Source organism: Elaeis guineensis, chromosome 13 (assembly GCF_000442705.2).
Source record: "Elaeis guineensis isolate ETL-2024a chromosome 13, EG11, whole genome shotgun sequence".
Taxonomy (NCBI): domain Eukaryota; kingdom Viridiplantae; phylum Streptophyta; class Magnoliopsida; order Arecales; family Arecaceae; genus Elaeis; species Elaeis guineensis.
Genome location: NC_026005.2, coordinates 49537026 through 49559247, shown reverse-complemented (window position 1 = coordinate 49559247; position 22222 = coordinate 49537026). Strand labels below are relative to the sequence as shown.

The 22222-nt window shown below is 37.1% G+C and overlaps 1 protein-coding gene across 5 annotated transcripts; it reads left to right on the top strand.

The window, feature by feature from the left end:
• Window positions 1-324: 324 nt before the first annotated feature.
• Window positions 325-19484, top strand: LOC105033114 (protein DETOXIFICATION 42). 5 transcript variants are annotated; one of them, XM_010907772.4, is made up of 16 exons: window positions 325-417; window positions 493-743; window positions 895-1054; window positions 1180-1301; window positions 2607-2816; window positions 2979-3172; window positions 4567-4702; window positions 7031-7127; window positions 7307-7407; window positions 7794-7957; window positions 8940-9011; window positions 9107-9223; window positions 9453-9548; window positions 9651-9772; window positions 18732-18851; window positions 19052-19484. In XM_010907772.4, exons 3-15 carry the CDS (start codon window positions 960-962, stop codon window positions 18775-18777), a joined length of 1572 nt encoding a protein of 523 aa, XP_010906074.1. In that variant the 5' UTR covers window positions 325-417; window positions 493-743; window positions 895-959; the 3' UTR covers window positions 18778-18851; window positions 19052-19484. The 5 variants fall into 5 exon arrangements, with proteins under 5 accessions (XP_010906074.1, XP_073103452.1, XP_073103450.1 ...); XM_073247351.1 differs by having other exon boundaries at window positions 382-743; window positions 7091-7127; XM_073247349.1 differs by having other exon boundaries at window positions 383-743; window positions 18979-19484.
• Window positions 19485-22222: the final 2738 nt, after the last annotated feature.

The window sequence follows — 22222 nt, the reverse complement described above, 5'->3', positions numbered from 1 at the left end:
TTTCTGGTTTCAATTTTTTCACAAACATCTTATCTTATTTATAATAATTTTAAATGAAGAAAAGACTTCTGGGAGAATCTTACATTGGTGGTGAGAAAGTGACATGCAACGATTGGTTGGTTCGCTCACACTTTTTCTGCCTCTTTTTCACTATGAAATGCATGTGAACGTGAATTAATGCTTCGTCTTTATTCGATGTAGAACGTAATAAAACAACGGTTAGTCAAAAACCGCTGAATTAATTACTGGGACTTTAGATGGTCTTATTTAACGTTCAACCTTTCTGCTTCTTAACAATTTTTCTTTTTTTGGTACATTGGTTTTCGAACTCTGGTGGATAAGTAGCGAGGGGTGGTGGGAAGCTGGGGAGGAGGGAATGGTTTCGCTGACCTGTTGCGGGAGAAGGCTATAACTGAGGCAGGCTCTTCTCCTTTTCTCTACTCCTATTTTCCTTGTTTTGTGTGACTCTGTTTCATTGCTTTGTATGTGAAGCTTTTTCGCAAGGTGTCAACTCCCGTCCCCTTCACATTCCTCTCCCTCAGCTTCAGCTTTGGAGGACTTTACCTACAAACAAACAAAATACCCTCTCTCTCTCTCTCTCTCTCTCTCTCTCTCTCTCTTTCTATCTCTCTATCTGTGCGAGTGGAAGGTGGGAATCTCGAGGAGACGTCCTGTCAGAACAAGGGGTGGAGGTTGAGCACGCGTTCTGAAAGTTTGTTGGGCTCTCTCGTAGTGTAATTTAGGTGGTTTTCTAGCTCTTCTTCTTGTTTTTTTATTTTTTTTATTTTTTTTCTTTTGGTCTTTCCCTCAAATCATTAAATAAATGATTTGTGGTAGTATAGAGGAATTTGAATTGCTATGTACAAGTATGATTTTTTTCTCATGCATGTCAAGATTGAGCAATTAGCTGTTTATGGGGCAAGTTTGTTCCACTCGAAGGGATCATTTGTTATTGAGACATGGATCCTTTGAATGATAGGCTGCTTGACTCCACCTTCTTGATGTCTGAGGAACAAGCAATGTCCCCTCTTCTTGTCTTCTTCAAAGACGCAAGGTAGCCATATGGTTTAATTATGATTTGATTGTATGCTGCTTTGGGTTTCCTGTTTTTTTGTCATAGTTTTTTGGGGGTCCAGTTTTTAGCTAATCATTTGTTATTTAATTTCTTGTATTGTGCAGGCAAGTCTTCAAATTGGATGAGCTAGGATTAGAGATTGCATGGATCGCTTTCCCTGCTGCAATGGCATTAACAGCCGATCCTATTGCCTCTCTGGTAGACACGGCATTCATCGGCCAGATAGGTTAGTTTGACCTTCTCAGCTTCTACTTGCAGCTTAAGATCATGCTTTTGCTAATATTATTTACACCTTTGTATATGAATCATTTCCTGCAAATTGTTTGTATGTCGGTCGCTTTTTCAAGACATGGCTCAAATTCATATTGAAGATATCTCTTGTTCTTTAGCTCATTCAATCCTGCCATCTGTGAGGATGAGATGCAAATCCACCCTTGGTTTGCTGCAGAGGATGAATTTGGTTGGTTTTAGAATGAGATATTTTGTTATCAGTCTGTTTAAGTCTTCATAGGGTTTAAATTTATGATCAATGAAGTCTCAAACATATTTTGTCAGCTTCTAGCTTCCAGTGACAAATACTAGGTGAGAATCAGCAACGGTGTTTTGGTTATAGCATGTGGGAAGTGTGTTTCTTTTTTCCCTCTCTGATAGCCACACCATGACTTCACTTCCTAGATATGTGAATCGACTTGTTTGAAATTTAGACGAGGTTTATTTGCAACATACCGGAAACAGTCATCAGTTTATTAATTCATGCCACCTCAATCGGTTTGCTATGGTGTAGCTCTTAATTTTTTTTTGAGGTTTTATTTTCATTGTTCTTCAAAATCGTCCATCTTTTCTCTGAATACAAAGTTCGTGATATGTCTTGCATGAATTATTTGATGTAAACCCATAAAAAAAATTTTGAAATGTGTATGGTAGCAGAGACCATATGAAGTCAGTTTAAACACCATATGGGAAGTCAAGAAAATTCAAACACTACAGTAACATAAATTGCTTACAGGCTTGCTGAAGCTCACTGTCCAAACTATTGAGCCTTCAACCTAATATGTGAACTATTTGACTATTTGATCTGTCGCAATTTAATATCATATTTCATTGCAAGATTTTTTGACTAGCTTACCTGTGTGTTGTTGTTGACCATCCACAATTCCACATATTTGATGTGGCCATTATGGTCTTTGTAATAACATGATGAGCTGTTCTTGTGTGGTTAACAATCTCAGCAATCTACAGTGGAGCGACTCTTGCTTTGTCATCTAATTAAAGGCCATGATTCAAGTACTTGGTTATTAGCTAGTTTGCACATTATCTTATTTCTCTTCATCCGTCTTCAAGCTGTGGTAGTTTACACACAAGTTTCCATTTTTGTCCATGGTGTGACAAATTTTCATTGAAGGAATGCTTGAAGTTCCTTAGTACTATTCTTGGAAAAAGAAAACAGGGTTGCCCAATAATTTTTGTGGGTTTTAACTGCCTAAAGAATAACTAGTTAAGCCCTTCTCTTTTTGTCAATGTATTAAAACAGGTGCGGTAGAGCTTGCAGCTGTAGGTGTCTCTATTGCAGTATTTAACCAAGTGTCAAGGATTGCTATCTTTCCTCTTGTTAGTGTAACTACATCTTTTGTTGCTGAGGAGGATGCTACTTGCAAAATGGCCAGTGAAGAATTTGAATGTGGAGAACAGGAAGGGACTTTTTCTATAGATAGTGAAATGAAAGAATTGATTCCTCGAAATGGTATGCCAATATGAAATTTTTATATATTATAGAGGACAATTGTAGGTAGAATAAATGGCAATTTATTTTAGATTCTCTATTGTTCATATATTCCATTTTCTTTGTAACTTTATTGAGTTCTGAACGTGATAGCTCTCTATAATTTTGTCATTGCTTTATCAGATCCTGAAAGGACCGTGCACAACTCATCTCCCTGCTCTGATAAATCTATATGTACAATCAAACTTGGGCGTGAACGGAAACATATTCCATCAGCGTCTTCAGCATTAGCAATTGGTGGGATACTTGGTCTTCTCCAAGCTCTCATTCTCATTTTTGGAGCAATACCTATCTTGAACTTTATGGGTGTAAAACCTGTAAGTATATTCTCTATGCATATTGCATAATGTTATTTAGATTCTTTCTACTCCATTGTTTTTACTTGCTTAGTGATGCCTGCAGCCAGAGCATCATTGTAAAGTTTTAATGGTAAAGCCTTTTTGGCATTGTTGTAGTTTTTGCATTAGAAATATCACATGGAAATTGATGTTGAAGATAGCATTTGCACAATACTCATGCTATCCCTTGCTTTTGTTTTAATTATCTTTGGAAGTAATAAATCTTTGTTTCCAAAAGCTCTAAAATTTTGCAAACAATTAGTAAAAACAAAAGGGTTTCATCATATATGTTGTTCAGTCGAGTTCATTTTCCTTCTTTCATTTTTGTGAAAAACAGAAACAAGAGCAATAGCTAATGGACCTTAAAATGTTAGAGTAGGTTCAATATGAAGAAATATGTTAATGGAGCAAGATTCAAGGCCAAAGTTGCACTGGCACAATATCTGCATGCAGCTGTGCTAGTGCTAGTTTGGCATGCCACTGCATGCGATACCAAAATCCATGACAATGCATGACTCAACAATATAAAACTGTATCTCAACCATATAATGTTTTGTAAACTTGAATAAGTTAAAGACTCCAACCTTGTTGTTAAATGAAAATGAAGGGTATTATTTCTTCTAAAACACTCATGAGAACACAGAATAAATAGACTATTTTCTGAAAAGTTGAAGAGGAAGGGCACACATTTTTTTCATTAGAATACAAGGCTAAACTAATTCTCTTCTTAATGATTTCTATTCTGTTAATTACACAATTTCAAAAATAAAATTTGAGTCCTTTGTACATATACAGATAGGTAAGGCGAGAAATACATATCATAAGCATATTTCCTTTAATTAAATATCAAAATTTTTTGACTTTATCTTTACCATTGTATAGATCCCATTTGGATATGCATTATATATTATTACACACGAAGATAGATAAGTTATAGATATGCAAGTGTGCATGCATACAACTATCCTCTGTATGTTCGCCATGCATGTTTTCAAATATTTACATCTGTATGATGATATGGATTCCGCTTGCAAAAGAGCAACTACTCGGGCCTCTTCTTGGATACGTAATTAGTTGAAAACATGTTGATGGGATAATACTAGCCATTTGGAAAATGGTTTCTACCGAAATGAAAGTATAGGATAAAATCTTCCATATGCCATGCTTGTTACTCTAGACAAGAAAAAAAATCTGATGCTATGCTTCTTGGTTGGATCCATGCAAGAGTTGGCCCTTTGAGCGGAGGGATAGTCCAATGTCTTTATTGCTGAAAAATTTAAAGAGACCACTCTCTTTGTTACATGTTTCCAACTTTGTTAAAACTGTGACAGGAACTATTGCCTATACAATAATACGGCCTTTTGTCTCTATAGGATTCCCCTATGTTGACCCCAGCATGTCAATACTTAACATTGAGGTCTCTTGGTGCTCCTGCTGTTCTCTTGTCTTTGGCCATGCAAGGGGTCTTTCGAGGATTCAAGGATACAAAAACTCCTTTATATGCAACAGGTAAGAAAGAAAATGAATATTCTATTTATATTGCCTCTTCTTCCTCTTCTTCTTCTTCTTCTTCTTTTCTTGCTGAAGAATGACCTTAGCTCTTGCATTAGAGCATATTCATATTCCCATTGCGTGGCTAAGTCATACAGTAATTCTAGGTTTCAGTTGTCTTAGAAATGAATGAAAATTATAACTTCTACCAATATCAAACATTATACATTATTCAATAATATGGAATTATTTTTGCAGGATAAGGATGTTAAGTTATACACTATTTCCAGGTTTCAGTTGTCTCAGATATGAATGAAAATTATAACATCTACCTGGATTATACATTATTCAATAACATGGAATTATTTTTGAAGGATAAGGATGTGAAATATTAACACTATAGTATTCAATATCATGCATCTCTTTAGGTATTAAATATTCAACATTGCATGCTCGGGGTTCTCATGAAATTCTGCTGCTACTTCTTTAGAATTAATAGCATCCCTTACATGCTGTGCTTTGTTTTCTTATCCAAGTATTCAATTTTTTGGTATAGATAATTACTTGGAAGGGTACCTTCACCACTATATCAACCAGATTCTGGATGAATTATTAGCTAATTATATACAACAATAATATGCAAATTTTATTGAATGCAGAATGTAGATATACAACAATTATATAGGAAGTATAGCGAGCATCATGTCTGTAATTAATTATGTTGGGTTATTCCAATCTTGGTTTGCCTTTCATTTCTATATCTTTTTTTTCCCATTTCTTTTGAAGTTGTCTTTTGTTTAAATCAAAAGTTGTTTTGCTCCATCAAAGCATCCTCTATAGTTGTGTCTACTCACTTCAACCTTGTAGATTTTCACAGGTCTGTGACTCTTCAATTGTATATAACCTGTCCTTAAGGAGGCATATCCTCTTAATGCAGATAAAGAAATCATTTAATTTGACAATGCACTTCTTTTTCTCTTGGGAGAGTTATGGAATAATTTTTTTGGGGAGCTAAAATTTGTACCTCAAGGAAAACATAGTTCATTGTTCTAGATTGTTCCTTCTCCCTCCAGATTCTTTCGAATGGCACAGATTATCTGAAACAATGTCTTACTAACTAGAGAAAGATAAAGCGGCCAAAAAATTGCCAGCAAGCATTGTTTACTGACTACAGATGTTCCAATCAGCTTACAGTGCACTGATTCAATGATCCAAATTTATCGATGACTTCTGCCAATCAATTTACATAAAATCACCTGGGTTTGTGGTTACCAGAAATGGCCATATGGCAAGAATGGTTAGATTCCTCAATGATCAAGTGATGTTTTTGGTGGGAAAATATTCAATGCATCCTATCAATCAGTCTTGCATTAAATGGTGGAGATTGACTATTGATAATCCGCTCTTACATAGTAATCTTTGAAGTTTATCATGGTTTAGAAGCATGGAATTGAGCTTTGATAGTATAAAACTGGTGAAGCAAGGTTCAATGGTTGCAAATTGCTGCAATAATCTACTTTGCTAGGGGAAATGCCAATTTTATATGGTCCAAGTTGGCAATCTCCTTATGCATAAGAGCCACTACCTAGTTATGGTCCTCTTGAATCGGAAGGGGCAGACTTGAGACAGGCCTAGCCTTTGGCATATTTTGCACAAAATGACTGCCCCAGAAATTGAACCTGCACCATTATGCTTATCAGTCCAAGCCTTTTGCAATTGCACCAAGCAAGGTTCACCATCTTGATATGGGACCCCATATCGGTATGATGCTGGTACAGTGTTGGGACACCCGATATGGGGGTCGGTTTGACGTATTGAGACTTGATATTCCCCATACTAAGTCTTGATCTGGTACTGGTATAGAATGGTATGCCTGGTACGGTGAACCTTGCAACCAAGCATTTTCCCCCATGCATAATCTGTTAGAACTTAGACGTATATATAATATATATAATGATGATAAAATTTTCTCTCACAAGGACAGAGCTTACCACTCATGGATTCTTTTCCTACCACTAGCATTGGTCCTTTTCATGGACAACACTTGAAAACTTCGTTACCTTATTTATAGTATTAATATCCTAATGAACATGTATGCATTACTTTTCTTGGATATCATGTACTAAATTTAGTGGTGCATTTTGACACTATTTCCCAGTAAGTTTCAGCTGGTACATTTTTATCTTTGAATAAGACTTTTGGTGAAGTCATTTCCTTTCAGGTGGCTTTTAATAGTTTTGAATTCTAAACTAATAATATTCAGTGCACCCATGCATTTCAAAACTTTATTTGTTGTTTCTATATTATCATTCTGTCTAATTAAAATTAATTTCTATGACAATTCAGTGGCTGGAGATGCAACCAATATTATCTTGGATCCCATATTTATGTTTGTTTTCCATTTAGGTGTCAGTGGTGCAGCTATTGCTCATGTTATTTCTCAGTAAGCATTTTTCACATAAACTTTACCAAGTGATATATTTTTAATTTTGGCTTATACAAATTTATGGAATACCTTGTTTTCTTGCTTATTGATAATACATTACTTTTCGTCTTCTTCTTCTTCTTCTTTAAAAGCATTATGTATTACTTTTCTTATTTGTCATGTTTTCTATATTTTAGATACTTGATTGCATTAATACTTTTGTGGAGACTATTGAGAGAAGTTGACGTGCTACCTCCTAGTATCAAAGATCTGCAGTTTAGCCGCTTCCTGAAAAACAGTAAGAAATTGGTTTACTAGAATCAACAGTATGCTCATCATTAATTTCCTTGAATGTCATAGAATTTGATTCCCTATCCTGCACTGATGCTTACTTCAGGACTTGCTGCTTTACTAAAAGACATGCTCATTCTTCATATAATTTATTTCCATGTCTTCAGCTCATGGAAATTTATGATACTAGAATCACACATTATATAATCGTCTAATGAGTAAACTTTATAAATTTGATGTACCCTTTCTGGCACAAGATTATTAACCTATCATGTTGCTTATTACTTTGTTATCTTTCCTTCTCCTCTGTTATCTTTTATGTCTCGAAACTTTAATATTTTATTGCTTTTTGGAAAGCTCTCTAGTAAGTTGTGCCACTATACATGGTTTCAGGTTTTCTATTACTTGCAAGGGTAATCGCTGTCACATTCTGTGTGACACTGGCAGCATCGATGGCTGCAAGACAGGGATCAATTCCTATGGCAGCTTTCCAGATCTGCTTGCAGATCTGGTTGGCGACGTCTCTTCTTGCTGATGGATTGGCTGTTGCTGGACAGGTTAAGAAACCATTTTTTCTTATATATGTTGATTGGTTGATAAATATTCTGTCACCAGAATAACCATAGAAAGACAATCTGTTTGTGGAGTTCTTGATGGTTATTCTTTGTCAAAAGCACTTGAGTCAGTTTGATAAGGTTTTCAAGAGCATTGATTTACATCATCAGTTACTCATATGAGTGGACAACTAATTGGTTCAATATGTGAAGAAAAACCATACACTATGGAAATTGCACTTCCTGCTAATTCAATGCCATCCTTCTAGGGCCTATTAATCATTAATTATTCTCACAATAATTATTACCCTTGAGAATAAGATTTTTCACCTCCATTTTTTGCGAGTACATAACACAGAAGAGGTGTTTGGATGACACTTAGTAGCAGGAATCTTCTGGTTAGGTGGTTCATGCACTTCGCAATCTCTCCAGAAACTCATCCCTACACCTACTTCCTAATCATTTCTTATTGAAAAAATTTTTACCCTCCTGCAAATCTTCTCCTCCGCCCACACCCACTTCACATAACTGAGGGATGACCAAGTTATAATATATGAGCAGAGCATGTTAACCTCCAAGCTCATTCATATCTGGAATCCTAATGCCAGAGAAATTTCAATGTAGACATGGTCTGTTTACACAGAGAAACCAATGTTCCATGTTTTTTTCTGGGGCCTGTTAGTACTGTATTGAAGAAAGTATCTGTATGCTAACAAAATCCAAACACTCAAAGGGAAGATTTTCTCTGTGTCTTGGGCACTGAAGACCCAGATATAGGCCACTCACTCTGGGCCTCATGCTTGAAAATTCTCTGGAATTTCTGAGATCTTTATTCAGAATTCCTAATGATTAGAAATTAAAGACTGCCTGCCACCTGCAATTCGTTAAATGGTTCAATTGGTTGATCAGATTCATGGCATAGTATGGTGCATCCCTAGTCCTAACTTTTATCTTAAACAACTCAGTTATTTCAGAATTTATGCAGGCAATACTTGCGAGTGCATTTGCTAGAAGAGATCATGCCAGAGCAACAGCTGCTGCATCCCGTGTTTTGCAGGTAACCAAAACTCATTCATTTTTCCAGAGTGCACATGTTTTAGGGATTTCATTTACTCAGAACCAACAATGACTTTCCTATACTATGTTTTTCAGTGGGGTGTGATTCTAGGTCTGGTTCTCTGTGTCATACTTGGAATTGGCTTGCAGTTTGCATCAAGATTATTTACCAAGGATGCCAATGTTCTGCAACTTATTCATATAGGAATCCCGGTATCTTAGCACCTTCAGTTTGGACTTTGGAGAAATAACTTAGGATAGATTCTGTTACATTTGCATTTGAATTCGGGAAACTCATGGTGCAATGAAATCAAATTTGAACATATTCAGAATCCATGCACCAATGTTCCCCCGTTCAGTGCATTGCTGTTCATAGGTTTCTGAGAAAATTCCATATTATCCAGTTTATAATATTGACAAAATATTTACTATTTTCTTTCAGTTTGTGGCACTTACTCAACCAATTAATGCCTTGGCGTTTGTTTTCGATGGCATCAATTTTGGAGCATCAGATTTTTCATATTCTGCATATTCTATGGCAAGTTGTGGTGATTTGGTTTTGTTTTGTGATATAGATAAATTTTTTCTACTTCTTTTACTCCTTGTATATCATGAACTTATGATGCTTCTTTATATTCAGGTCCTAGTGGCCATTGTCAGCATCTTATGCTTGGTTGTCCTCTCTTCTAGTCATGGTTTTATTGGAATCTGGGTAGCTCTAACAATCTACATGAGCCTACGAATGTTTGCTGGTTTTTGGAGGTAAATTTTCAAATATTACTTTTGGATATATACCACTTTTATTTATTTTTTAGATAGTTAAAAAATAATAACCACATGTGCACCCACATACGTGGCTTGCGTAATGAATATGCACTGTGTGATTCTTTGACTGCTCGCATATTGCCTTCTAAATATTGTTTGTAACAATAACCATACGCATCCAGCCTTACACCAACTATTTGCAGTTGGCTTTATGGATCTTCATGTGTTGAGTATTCCTACCAGGACCACTTTTGATATTGTTTCAACTTTCAACCTTTTCCACATCTTCACTCACAACCTCCATGTTACCTTAGGTCTTCCCTTTCTCCTACATCCTTCAACGCAAGTATCAATCCTTACTAAAGCCCCTTCATATATGATTATTGTCACGCCTCAAATCCGAAACATAACACGGCCATGCTACTGAGAGATGGAGCCCACGATAACACGAAGCCAATCCATCATAATCATCTAAAATCCGTCAAATAAAAAGATTCAATTCTATTATTCATCAAATAATCGAACCAATATTGGTTTAGAGCATCTAAATTCAAAAGGAAGTACTAACCCGAATCTCAACATTCATAAATAACTACAAATCCATGATTATAAAATAAATTAAATTTCTGCTGCCAAATTTTCAAGCTTGCTATACCGATCTTCAAGCTTGGATTCCTTTTGCCGATCCTAACCTTATTTCTCTGTTCAAATAAAAAGAAAACAAAAAGAATATGAGCTACACTAGCCCAGTAAGTAGAACTTGCGCTTCCTTATCGGATCAAACATAAGTTTTTCATTATAATGCAATGTTTAGAAAATAGCAGGTAATACAAAATAAAGCATTTCATAGAGCATATAACAAAACAAGTTATAAATTCATCATGCATGTATAAATCATGTATATTTCACAATCATGAATCGTAAATCATTTTCATCGTGTATTCATGTCATGTTTCAAAACATTGCTCACAGATATTCGTGCTAAGGTCACTATTATACCTGTGACAGGGTCATATTTCTTAATCGACAGAGTTCTTAATTCATGTGCCAACTTTATACCCGCTGGCAGGGCCATGTTTCGTGTGGATGCTAGCTCCGGATGTCGACCTTCCCGAAGGGATTCATTCATAGCCATCTGAGAGCCTTTGAAATCATTATATCTTTTTCTTAAAGCATACATATACATAGATGGAAAAACAATGAAATTCATGCTTCATAATCATGCTATTTTCATAAGACATATTCATGAAATCAATGCTCATAATAAAACATGCTTTTTCATATCACATATGCCGATCCTTATTTTATAAAAAATATGATTTCATTAATAACAATTCTTTGCATAAAAAACATGATCATTTAAAAATAAATAAGGAGCATAAGATCCACTTACCTCGTTCATCTTAGATCTTCAGTCTTCGTTAGAAGAATCAGCTAATCCTATTTAAAATATCAAATCATTATCAATTTCTATTTCATAAATATAATAAGATTAAATCATAAGGAAAGAAGACTGTTGTTCGGATGTGTCGGACCATCCAGATACCAGGGCAATTCAGGATCTCTTATCTGAGGGTCAGATTCAAGTGACTTGATCAAGAAATCGTGAAGCATAGATCGAATTAAAGTCAAGATCAATCAATAGGGTTCTTTAATAATAAATTTGAAAGATCTTTGATACGATCAGATGAGGTTGATATACAGCACGGATATCAAAGCAATTTTGGATCATCTTGTTAGAGTCAATATGAACCCCTAAAAGATGAAGGCATGACTCGATACAGGATTCATAGACCTTAGAGAGAGAAAGTCAATCATGAGAGAGAAAGTAGAGAGAGAAAGTGAGAGAGAATCTTCGTATCCTTCAAAAGTGGCAATCATGATTGAGATCATCAGAGGTTATATCAAGGTGACTTAATATGGATTAACCATGATCGATGTTATCAATTTCGAAGAAGGATCGGATCGGGATCTAATCTACTGTACGAATTTCGGAGCAGTCTCAGATCATCATATTTTCATCTCAAGTTTATCCTAGGGTCTGTGATGCAATCAGAGAGAGAGAATGACCCTAGAGAGACAAAATTCATAAAAAGAGATAAAAGGATCTAGAGAGAGAAAATAGGAAGAAAATTTAGAGAGAGAAAATGGAGAGAGAATGTAGAGAGAGAAAGTCCAATTCTAGAGAGAGAAAGACTTAAGAGAGAGATGAGAGAAACTTTCTCTCACATGTATTTATTATTATTATTATTATTATATATATATATATTTCTTTTCTTTTTCTTTTTCTTTTCTTTTTAGAGAGAGAAAATAGAGAGAGAAAGAGAGAGAAGAGAGAGAAAGAGGGAGAAAGAGGGAGAGGAAATTTTTTCTCTTATTTTATTATTATTATTTTTTTTTCTATTTTTTTTTCTATTTTGCATTTTCTTTTCTTTTCTTTTTCTTTTTCCTTTTTCTTTTCTTTTTTCTTTTTCTTTTCTTTTTCTTTTTCCTTCTTCCCGCGGCCTTCTTGGGCCGAAACAGGGGACCTAGAGGTCCCCGTGCCTTGACCGGCCGATCACGGCCATTCCCCGCCCGGTGGTGGCCAGCGGCAAGGGGCGACCTTCCCCCGAGTTTGGAGGGGCCAGAGCCGGCAGTCGGTGGTGACCGTCGGTGCCGGAAAATCAGAGAAAAGAACCGGCGAGAACAGGGGGTTTTCTTTTCCAACAAAATCCGGCGACACCCGTCGCCGGCAATCGTGCCCACAGGCACGGAAAAGAAGGGAGAGAAGAGAGGAAGAGGAAGGAGGCCTTACCATAGCCTCCGATGACCCCCACCGGCGTGAAATCGCGGCGAGCACAGGTCGAGGGGCCGCGGCTTCAATCGGGAAGATCGGAGAAAAACTCCGACGATCGTCGGTGACTGATGGATCTACTCTTAGAGGAGAGGAGGGGGGTTCTTATAGAGCTCGTCCTAGGGTCTTTTAATGGCCCTAGGACTTCGATTCTTGATCGGAATCGGGGAAGAGGAAGACTCCGATCGGGAGTCTTCCTCGTTTTTTTTTTTTTTTTTAAATGGATTTTGTGGGCTTTTTGGCCCATCAGACCGGATTATCACATTCTACCCCCCTTAAAAAAAATTTCGTCCTCGAAATTTAACATACCTTCATTTTCAAATAAGTGTGGATATCTCGTCTTCATATCATCTTCAAGCTCCCAAGTGGCCTCTCTCTCTTCATGATTACACCAATGAATCTTTACGTACGGAATGATGCGCTATCTTAGAACTTGCTCTTTTCGATCAATAATTCGGAGGAAAAATTCTTCGTAGGTTAAATCTTCATGAACTTGCAATGGCTCATACTTTATCACACTGTTTGGATCAGGTACAAACTTTCTCAGTAGTGAAACATGAAAGACATTGTGCACTTTGGATAAATCTGGTGGTAAGGCTAGTTCGTAAGCAACATCTCCTACTCGATTTAAAATTTCAAAAGATCCAATATATCACGGACTCAGCTTGCCATGTCTCCCAAACCTCATGACACCCTTAGTAGATGATACTTTTAGAAAAACATGATCACCAACCTGAAATTCTAATTTTCTTCTTTTTCTATCTGTCCAACTCTTCTGTCTATTCTGTGCTGCTTTGAGTCTTTCTTTGATCAGATAGATTTTTTTTTTCTAGCATCCATTTATTATTAGTAAAATCCTTCCTTATTTACAACTAATGTATTTCATAATATCTTTTGATTTAAAGGATTAATATTTCTAATCAATTCAGACCATCACGCTTTTGCTGCGCACTCTGATCTCAACTTACCAAATTATCTAAGTCTATCAAAAATAAAAATATCTTTGTATATTAAATCAATCAAAGATAGATCCAACTTTCAGATTTCATATACAATTTAGGGTAAAATTTAAGGTTTCCTTGTCATTACTATCTCTTAGGCATAGAACATCAAAATTAAATCTTCATCCACCTTTTATGTTTGAACTTATTACATAAACTTCATCACTCCTTAAGAATCCAATATGTCTAGAATTAATTTGAGTTAACCTTTGACTTATCTTACAATCATTTAGACAACTTCCAAACCAACTTTTCTTTGCAAAGAAATTAACATCAAAATCAGCAAAGTTATCATGTCCTTTATCCATATAGGTTTAGCATTCCAATGTCATCAAATATACCTAACATAATATATCAATACCTCCCACTTCATTCTAGGGTCAACACTTCTCGTACTTAGATCAACCTTGCTAATTGAAATCTAAGATATAACTCGTCAATTCTATTATAGACATCATATGCCACTTATGCATAAATTTCATCATAATACCTATTGATTCGAAATCAAATTATTGAATCTTTTCTTTTATATCTATCATGTTCCTCATGATCTTAGCCTTAAGTTCAAATATCACTAAAGTCACAATCCCGAATAATGATAACCTTAAGCTCAAATACCACTTAAGTCATATTTTTTAGTGATCATAACCTAAACTTTATATCATTCTATCACGTCCTTAATGATCATAATCTTAAGCTCTGATATTATCCATTATACTCCACTCGGTCACATTCTATTGATCATACATAAAGTTTCGATATCACTTTATAATCTTAATGATCTTAAACCTAGACTCTGATATTATTCTATCATATCCTAATCATTCATATCATTTATATCATAATCCCCAATGATTATAACCTAAGCTCTGATACCATAAAATGTCACGCCTCAAATCCGGGACATAACACGGCCATGCTACCGAGGGATGGAGCCCACGATAACACGAAGCCAATCCATCATAATCATCTAAAATCCGTCAAATAAAAAGATTCAATTCTATTATTCATCAAATAATCGAACCAATATTGGTTTAGAGCATCTAAATCCAAAAGCAAGTACTAACCCGAATCTCAACATTCATAAATAACTATAAATCCATGATTATAAAATAAATTAAACTTCTGCTGTCAAATTTTCAAGCTTGCTATGCCGATCTTCAAGCTTGGATTCCTTTTGCCGATCCTAACCTTATTTCTCTGTTCAAATAAAAAGAAAACAAAAGAAATATGAGCTACACTAGCCCAGTAAGTAGAACTTGCGCTTCCTTATCGGATCAAACATAAGTTTTTCGTGATAATGCAATATTTAGAAAATAGCAGGTAATACAAAATAAAGCATTTCATAGAGCATATAACAAAACAAGTTATAAATTCATCATGCATATATAAATCATGTATATTTCACAATCATGAATCGTAAATCATTTTCATCATGTATTCATGTCATGTTTCAAAACATTGCTCACAGATATTCGTGCTAAGGTCACTATTATACCCGTGACAGGGCCATGTTTCTTAATCGACAGAGTTCTTAATTCATGTGCCAACTTTATACCCGCTGGCAGGGCCATGTTTCGTGTGGATGCTAGCTCCGGATGTCGACCTTCCCGAAGGGATTCATTCATAGCCATCTGAGAGCCTTTGAAATCATTATATCTTTTTCTTAAAGCATACATATACATAGATGGAAAAATAATGAAATTCATGCTTCATAATCATGCTATTTTCATAAGACATATTCATGAAATCAATGCTCATAATAAAACATGCTTTTTCATATTACATATGCCGATCCTTATTTTATAAAAAATATGATTTCATTAATAACAATTCTTTGCATAAAAAACATGATCATTTAAAAATAAATAAGAAGCATAAGATCCATTTATCTCGTTCATCTTAGATCTTCAGACTTCGTTAGAAGAATCAGCTAATCCTATTTAAAATATCAAATCATTATCAATTTCTATTCCATAAATATAATAAGATTAAATCATAAGGAAAGAGGACTGTTGTTCGGATGTGTCGGACCATCCAGATACCAGGGCAATTCAGGATCTTTTATCTGAGGGTCAGATTCAAGTGACTTGATCAAAAAATCGTGGAGCACAGATCGAATTAAAGTCAAGATCAATCAATAGGGTTCTTTAATAATAAATTTGAAAGATCTTTGATACGATCAGATGAGGTTGACATACAGCACGGATATCAAAGCAATTTCGGATCATCTTGTTAGAGTCAATATGAACCCCTAAAAGATGAAGGCATGACTCGATACAGGATTCATAAACCTTCTTAGAGAGAGAGTCAATCATGAGAGAGAAAGTAGAGAGAAAAAGTGAGAGAGAAAAAGTGGCAATCATGATTGAGATCATCAGAGGTTATATCAAGGTGACTTAATATGGATTAACCATGATCGATGTTATCAATTTCGAAGAAAGATCGGATCGGGATCTAATCTACTGCACGAATTTCGGAGCAGTCTCAGATCATCATATTTTCATCTCAAGTTTATCCTAGGGTCTGTGATGCAATCAGAGAGAGAGAATGATCCTAGAGAGACAAAATCCATAAAAAGAGATAAAAGGGTCTAGAGAGAGAAAATAGAAAGAAAATCTAGAGAGAGAAAATGGAGAGAGAATGTAGAGAGAGAAAGTCCAATTCTAGAGAGAGAAAGACTTAAGAGAGAGATGAGAGAAACTTTCTCTCACATGTATTTATTATTATTATTATTATATATATATATATTTCTTTTCTTTTTCTTTTTCTTTTCTTTTTAGAGAGAGAAAATAGAGAGAGAAAGAGAGAGAAGAGAGAGAAAGAGGGAGAAAGAGGGGAGAGAAGAAATTTTTTTCTCTTATTTTATTATTATTATTTTTTCCTATTTTTTTATTTTTTTTATTTTTTTATTTTGCATTTTCTTTTCTTTTTCTTTTTCCTTTTTCTTTTCTTTTTCTTTTTTCTTTTCTTTTTCTTTTTCCTTCTTCCCGCGGCCTTCTTGGGCCGAAACAGGGGACCTAGAGGTCCCCGTGCCTTGACCGGCCGATCATGGCCATTCCCCGCCCGGCGGTGGCCGACGGCAAGGGGCGATCTTCCCCCGAGTTCGGAGGGGCCAGAGCCGGCGGTCGGTGGTGACCGTCGGTGTCGGAAAATCAGAGAAAAGAACCGGCGAGAACAGGGGGTTTTCTTTTCCAACAAAATCCGGCGACACCCGTCGCCGGCAATCATGCCCACAGGCACGGGAAAGAAGGGAGAGAAGAGAGGAAGAGGAAGGAGGCCTTACCACAGCCTCCGATGACCCCCACCGGCGTGAAATCGCGGCGAGCACAGGTCGAGGGGCCGCGGCTTCAATCGGGAAGATCAGAGAAAAACTCCGGCGATCGTCGGTGACTGATGGATCTACTCTTAGAGGAGAGGAGGGGGGTTCTTATAGAGCTCGTCCTAGGGTCTTTTAATGGCCCTAGGACTCCGATTCTTGATCGGAATCGGGAAAGAGGAAGACTCCCGATGTCTTCCTCCCTGTTTTTTTTTTTTTTTTTTAAATGGGTTTTGTGGGCTTTTTGGCCCATCAGGCCGGATTATCACAATTATACATGCCCGTGCCATCTCAAATGATTCTCCATTCCGTTGTTCTTAGGTTGGCAACTCCTACAGCTTGAGTATATTCCTTTCTTAGTATAAAATAAGGATGCCTTAACATTTCATGGGTATCCATTTTGGATTCCTTTCATAGTTTCTTATGTGAGTGAGTTTGATAAATTCTACCACCTCACTTCATTTTAGCTGTTGAGATTCTGTCTTGTCTGCTGATAGTGATATTATCTTCTACTAGTTTCTAATCAGTGCCATATCAGTTGCCCATTCAATCACAGAAGCTCTTTGATGCCGAGCAGCTACAATGATTTGCCTTTTCTGTCTTAGAAGCAGTGATATTATAGAAGTAATTTTTATATTATTTTACAAAGGATTTGAAAAAATATGAAACATTTTAAAAGGTTTTGAGTAAGTGAAATAGTAGAAATTTTAAAAGCTATAAGAAGAGACTCAGATGGTCTTTCAAAATTTCATAACCAAAACTCAAGGTGCAGAAGTTTGGAAGGACACATTTGGTTTTGAATGTATCTGGTATCAGATTTGTATTGTAGTAATATTCTACTTGTCTACCAGCTAACACCATGATGCGTTATGAATTCTTCCAGGATTGACATTACTACTATGTATTATTAAGACTGATTTAAGAAGTGTTTCTTGTTTTTTTTACCCAAAAGAGGATGACTTACCCAAAATAGATTTGTTGTAAGAGAGTAATGATTTGACTGCATGAAACATGAAAAGATTAATTTGTTGATCACCACTCCATTGAACACAATGTTTCAGTGATGTCATTATCCTGTCATAATCATCCACCTTTGGATCTGTTATTTACTATTAAAATGGAAATAATGGCTGTCATTTGCCTAGTCTAGTCCTCGACTCTGTTTCCTGGAATAAGACAAAGGTTGCTATAACAACCATGACTAACCAATATAATGGAAATTAACTGCAAAATGACAGTGTTACTTGATGTCTTAACATTATATAATATTTTAAATTGATTCATTTGTTTAATCTTAAAAGAAATACCGTTTCGATTGGATGAACCTTAAAAGGTCTGGTAATGGCTGTTATTTCATACCACAGCTATCACCCATTACATGCATGTATAATGTAACAGGGTGGCTCTGCAACTGTTATAACATCTGTTATTTTAAACCTTGGATGAAAATTCTGTCCACAGATCTATTATGGCACCCACCACCAGGAACATGACCTTCATTCTATTTAGATTACTCAGAAGCCTACAACTGTTTATTGTAGGGATCCTTTTTTTCATTTTGGGATCTTTTAAGAGATGACATCATATTATAATATATGGTGTATGATCTGCAAAATAGACAGAATATTAACTATGTCATTGTGGTGCAAGAATTGTAAAAAAGGATATCAAACTCACAATCACAACAAGAGACCAGAGGATGAGGGAAGAAATCTAGGGTTTTCAACATTGTATGATTACTTTGGTGCATGCAACTCCTTTTATGTTTTCTTGTGTTCTGAAACCATTGTTCAACATGTGCAGGATAGGGACAGCAAGAGGGCCATGGGCATTTCTTCGGAGTGTTTAATGTCTTACCTTTGTGATTCCTTTCTGTCTAGCCAAATGTTTAGAATGTGATCTCTGTTAACTCAGTTATTAAAGGTGCGCCCACTTGGATTCCTATAACTTCTTTATCTTTTGGGATCACTTTTTACTTTGGTAATCTGTATATACACATTCTATCTTCTACTAATATACTCTTCATTTATATGTCATAAATCAATACTAGGTTGGTCAAACACCTAACATGTAGAAGGATTAAAAAGTTGAATGCTATCCAAGACTGAAATTTCCTTTAACAGGTTCTTATTGGAAAGCTAGCCTCAACATAAAACAAGGGCATTACTCTGATCAAAGGCACTAGCAGTCTGCATTTATACAGGCTATGGAAGGCAAGAACCTCTAGACAGTATGATGCCATTTATTTCATTAAGCTGAAATATCGGTCCACAAAGTAAAGATCACAATCAATGTCTCAAAATGTTTCTTTATGCTGAGAAATGGATTGATGTGCACAACAAAGTTATGCAGGATTCTTGTAAGACCATCTGGATGAAAATTTACCCCATTTTCTTCCCCTTAAGTATAAAATCACTTGCTATCTATATTTGTAATTTCTAAAGTTATTTCATTGTTTATGTGCTATAAGAAACAAAGGGGATGGTATTATGTTTATTGTTGACAAAAGATCAAAAACTTATGTTATGCATGTTTGAAAAAGACGACCATTGTACATTTGCACCTGGACTTATGGAATCCTGTGTATGTATCTATAATGTGCTCAATATACAATGTTATAATATAAAAATATATATTTTTTCCAATATATGGACTATTCAAATATCAAAGCAACTTAGTCCAATACCATTGATTTTGGAAATCTGACATATATCAATGTCAATTCTATCATATTTTTTTCCCATTTTTTTAATCAAAGGGACTGTTGCAGCAATAAAGCTTGAGCTTTGTTTCACAAAATCCTTCTTAATTAATATCTACATTTCACCTTGAATCACCTCTTCCATTTTTCGGAGTAATTACTCGATATGATAGGTCAAGTAAGTTAGTACTCATGATAGGTGTTGGGGGGTAACCTGTCGCCCATGCCGAAGATAGGTGGCAATGGGGATCTCACTTCGGACCTCTCTGATCCCCACTCTCCAAGGTTGCTACCATAGTGCCAAGCGAAGGTAAATGAGTACAATCTCAGTTGTAGATATGTCATCCCAGAACTGTAGAAAAAAGCTACACCGAAGGAAATCATTCAATACATAATGAAGCAGTGGACCTCACTTTGGATCCCACTGATCCTCACTCTCCCATTAATCCTTTCGGATGAAGCTCCCACAACAGTTGGTGGAAAACCGGCCAATCCTAGCTTTGGCCGCTAAGCTTGGATTTGGCTGCCCATCATGGCTCTACCCATAGGCCCTTAACCACTGGCATTAGGATGACACTCGGACACCAGACATCGATCCAAGAAAGGTCTGGAGATCGACATCGTCTCTATCGAGAAGGATCCTATGCCGATCCTTGCTTGTAGCCACAGGTTGCATTCTCTTCAATGCTCACTGGCTACCATACTCGAGAAAGTTAGCCCCTATGCCATCACATCAAGTCACATCACTCCACCTGGGGCCATTCCACTCCAATAGTTGGCTGCGCACCAAGTGAGGCCACGTCAAATTAAGCTACCTTTGAGAGTGGCCGACTGCGCGTTGGATAAGATGAGTCCGCCACCAAAGTCCAAATCGGGAGAAATTATTACTTGGACCATGCCTAGGTTAACCACTCAAGTCCCATGATGGTCAGCACGCCACAGCAACCCTGGTATTTCAAAAATTTGGACATCATGAGTGGTACGGACAGAGAGGTCGGAATGGTCTCCCATCACTTTCTCCTTATGGCTCTCGCTTCTCTATAAATAGAGGTCAAAAAGGGATCCTTTAGGTACGCACACTTATGCCCTAAAATCCTTTCGCCCTCTTTCTCATCTATTGCATTTTTCTGACTTGACTGTCGGAGAGTCCCCACTAGAGCCAACTCCGATCGGGATTTATTTTGTAGGTCTCGTTGCATCAGCCATTTCAAACTATCTCCAGCCACTCTGATCGGAGTCAAAAATCTCCCGCAATAGACTGGCACTAAAGGAAGGGTTCCACGCCCATTTTTGAGAAGGAACGAGAGGTCCACACTATGGTGCTACGTAAAGGAGCATCCTCCTATCACTCCAATGCTACCGACTCCCGATCGATGGAGAATTCTACCAATCCACAGGCCCGAGTGCCACCCTCAGTGGGAATGGTGATTAATGCGGAGTACTTCAATTTGCTGGTCCAGTAGGTCCAGAACTTGATTGCTGCCATCCAAATGATGCAGCAGGGCAATTCTGCACCATAGGCCGCTCCACCATTAGAGAAACTTCAGATCCCTCTGTCAAGCCCCAAGTTAGGGGGACAAACTCGATAGAGCCACGTCGGGGTGCCAGAGCATTGGATGTGGCGATCCTCAAGTCCTTACTCTGAACATGATTGCACTTCTGGCCGATCTCACTCACCATATTCCAAAGCCTATATCTCTCGAGATGTGAAAATTGACCACAAGCTTTGAGAGATGAATCAGTGTATCGAAGCCCTCCATAACCAAACCTCGACGCGAGATGATGGCTACAACACTGATTCACCATCCAGCACCCAAATCATGCAAGAATCACTCCCCAGTCACTTCAACATGCCGCAATTGGAGAGCTACAATGGGGTCACCGATCTCATGGATCATCTAGAGAGCTTCAAAGCCGTGATGCTTCTCCATGGCGCCACCGATACTGCCCTATGCTGAGCCTTCCCATCTATTTTAAAGGATGTGGTCCGACACTGGTACTCGAGTTTGAAGCCCAAAACCATGCACTTATTTGACCAGATGAGTTGCTTGTTTGTGACTCACTTCGTTAGCAGTAGGAGGCAGCATAAGGGATCGGATTTGCTGATCAACATCAAGCAGAGGGAAGGAGAGTCGCTCCGATCCTACCTCGACCGTTGGAATATGGCCGTACTGAAAGTTCACAATCTGGAATAGTCTATCGCGATGACCGTCCTGAAGGGCGAATTTTTTGAAGAATGGTCTCAAGTACTCATTAGAGAAGATCTACCCCCGCTACTTCATGAAAATGCTGGCTCGAGTGGAGAAGTATGATCGGGCGGATGAAACCTTTGAAAATGAGCTCCCAACACCTGTAGGGGTCGAAAAAAGAAAAGAAGAGGAGGTCAAGGAGTCACCGTGGAAGGAAGACCGCAGAAAGAGCCAGCAACGCTCCTGATCTCTTCCTAGGTGTTGGAGGTCTTGAACCCCTCCTCGGAATCACTAGCAAAGGAGTCCCATCAGAGGGGGGCGGCGTGCATCTTCGCCAAGGAGGTTCATGAACTACACTCCGCTGAATACTCTCCAAACTCAAGTGCTAATGGAGATAAGGGAGC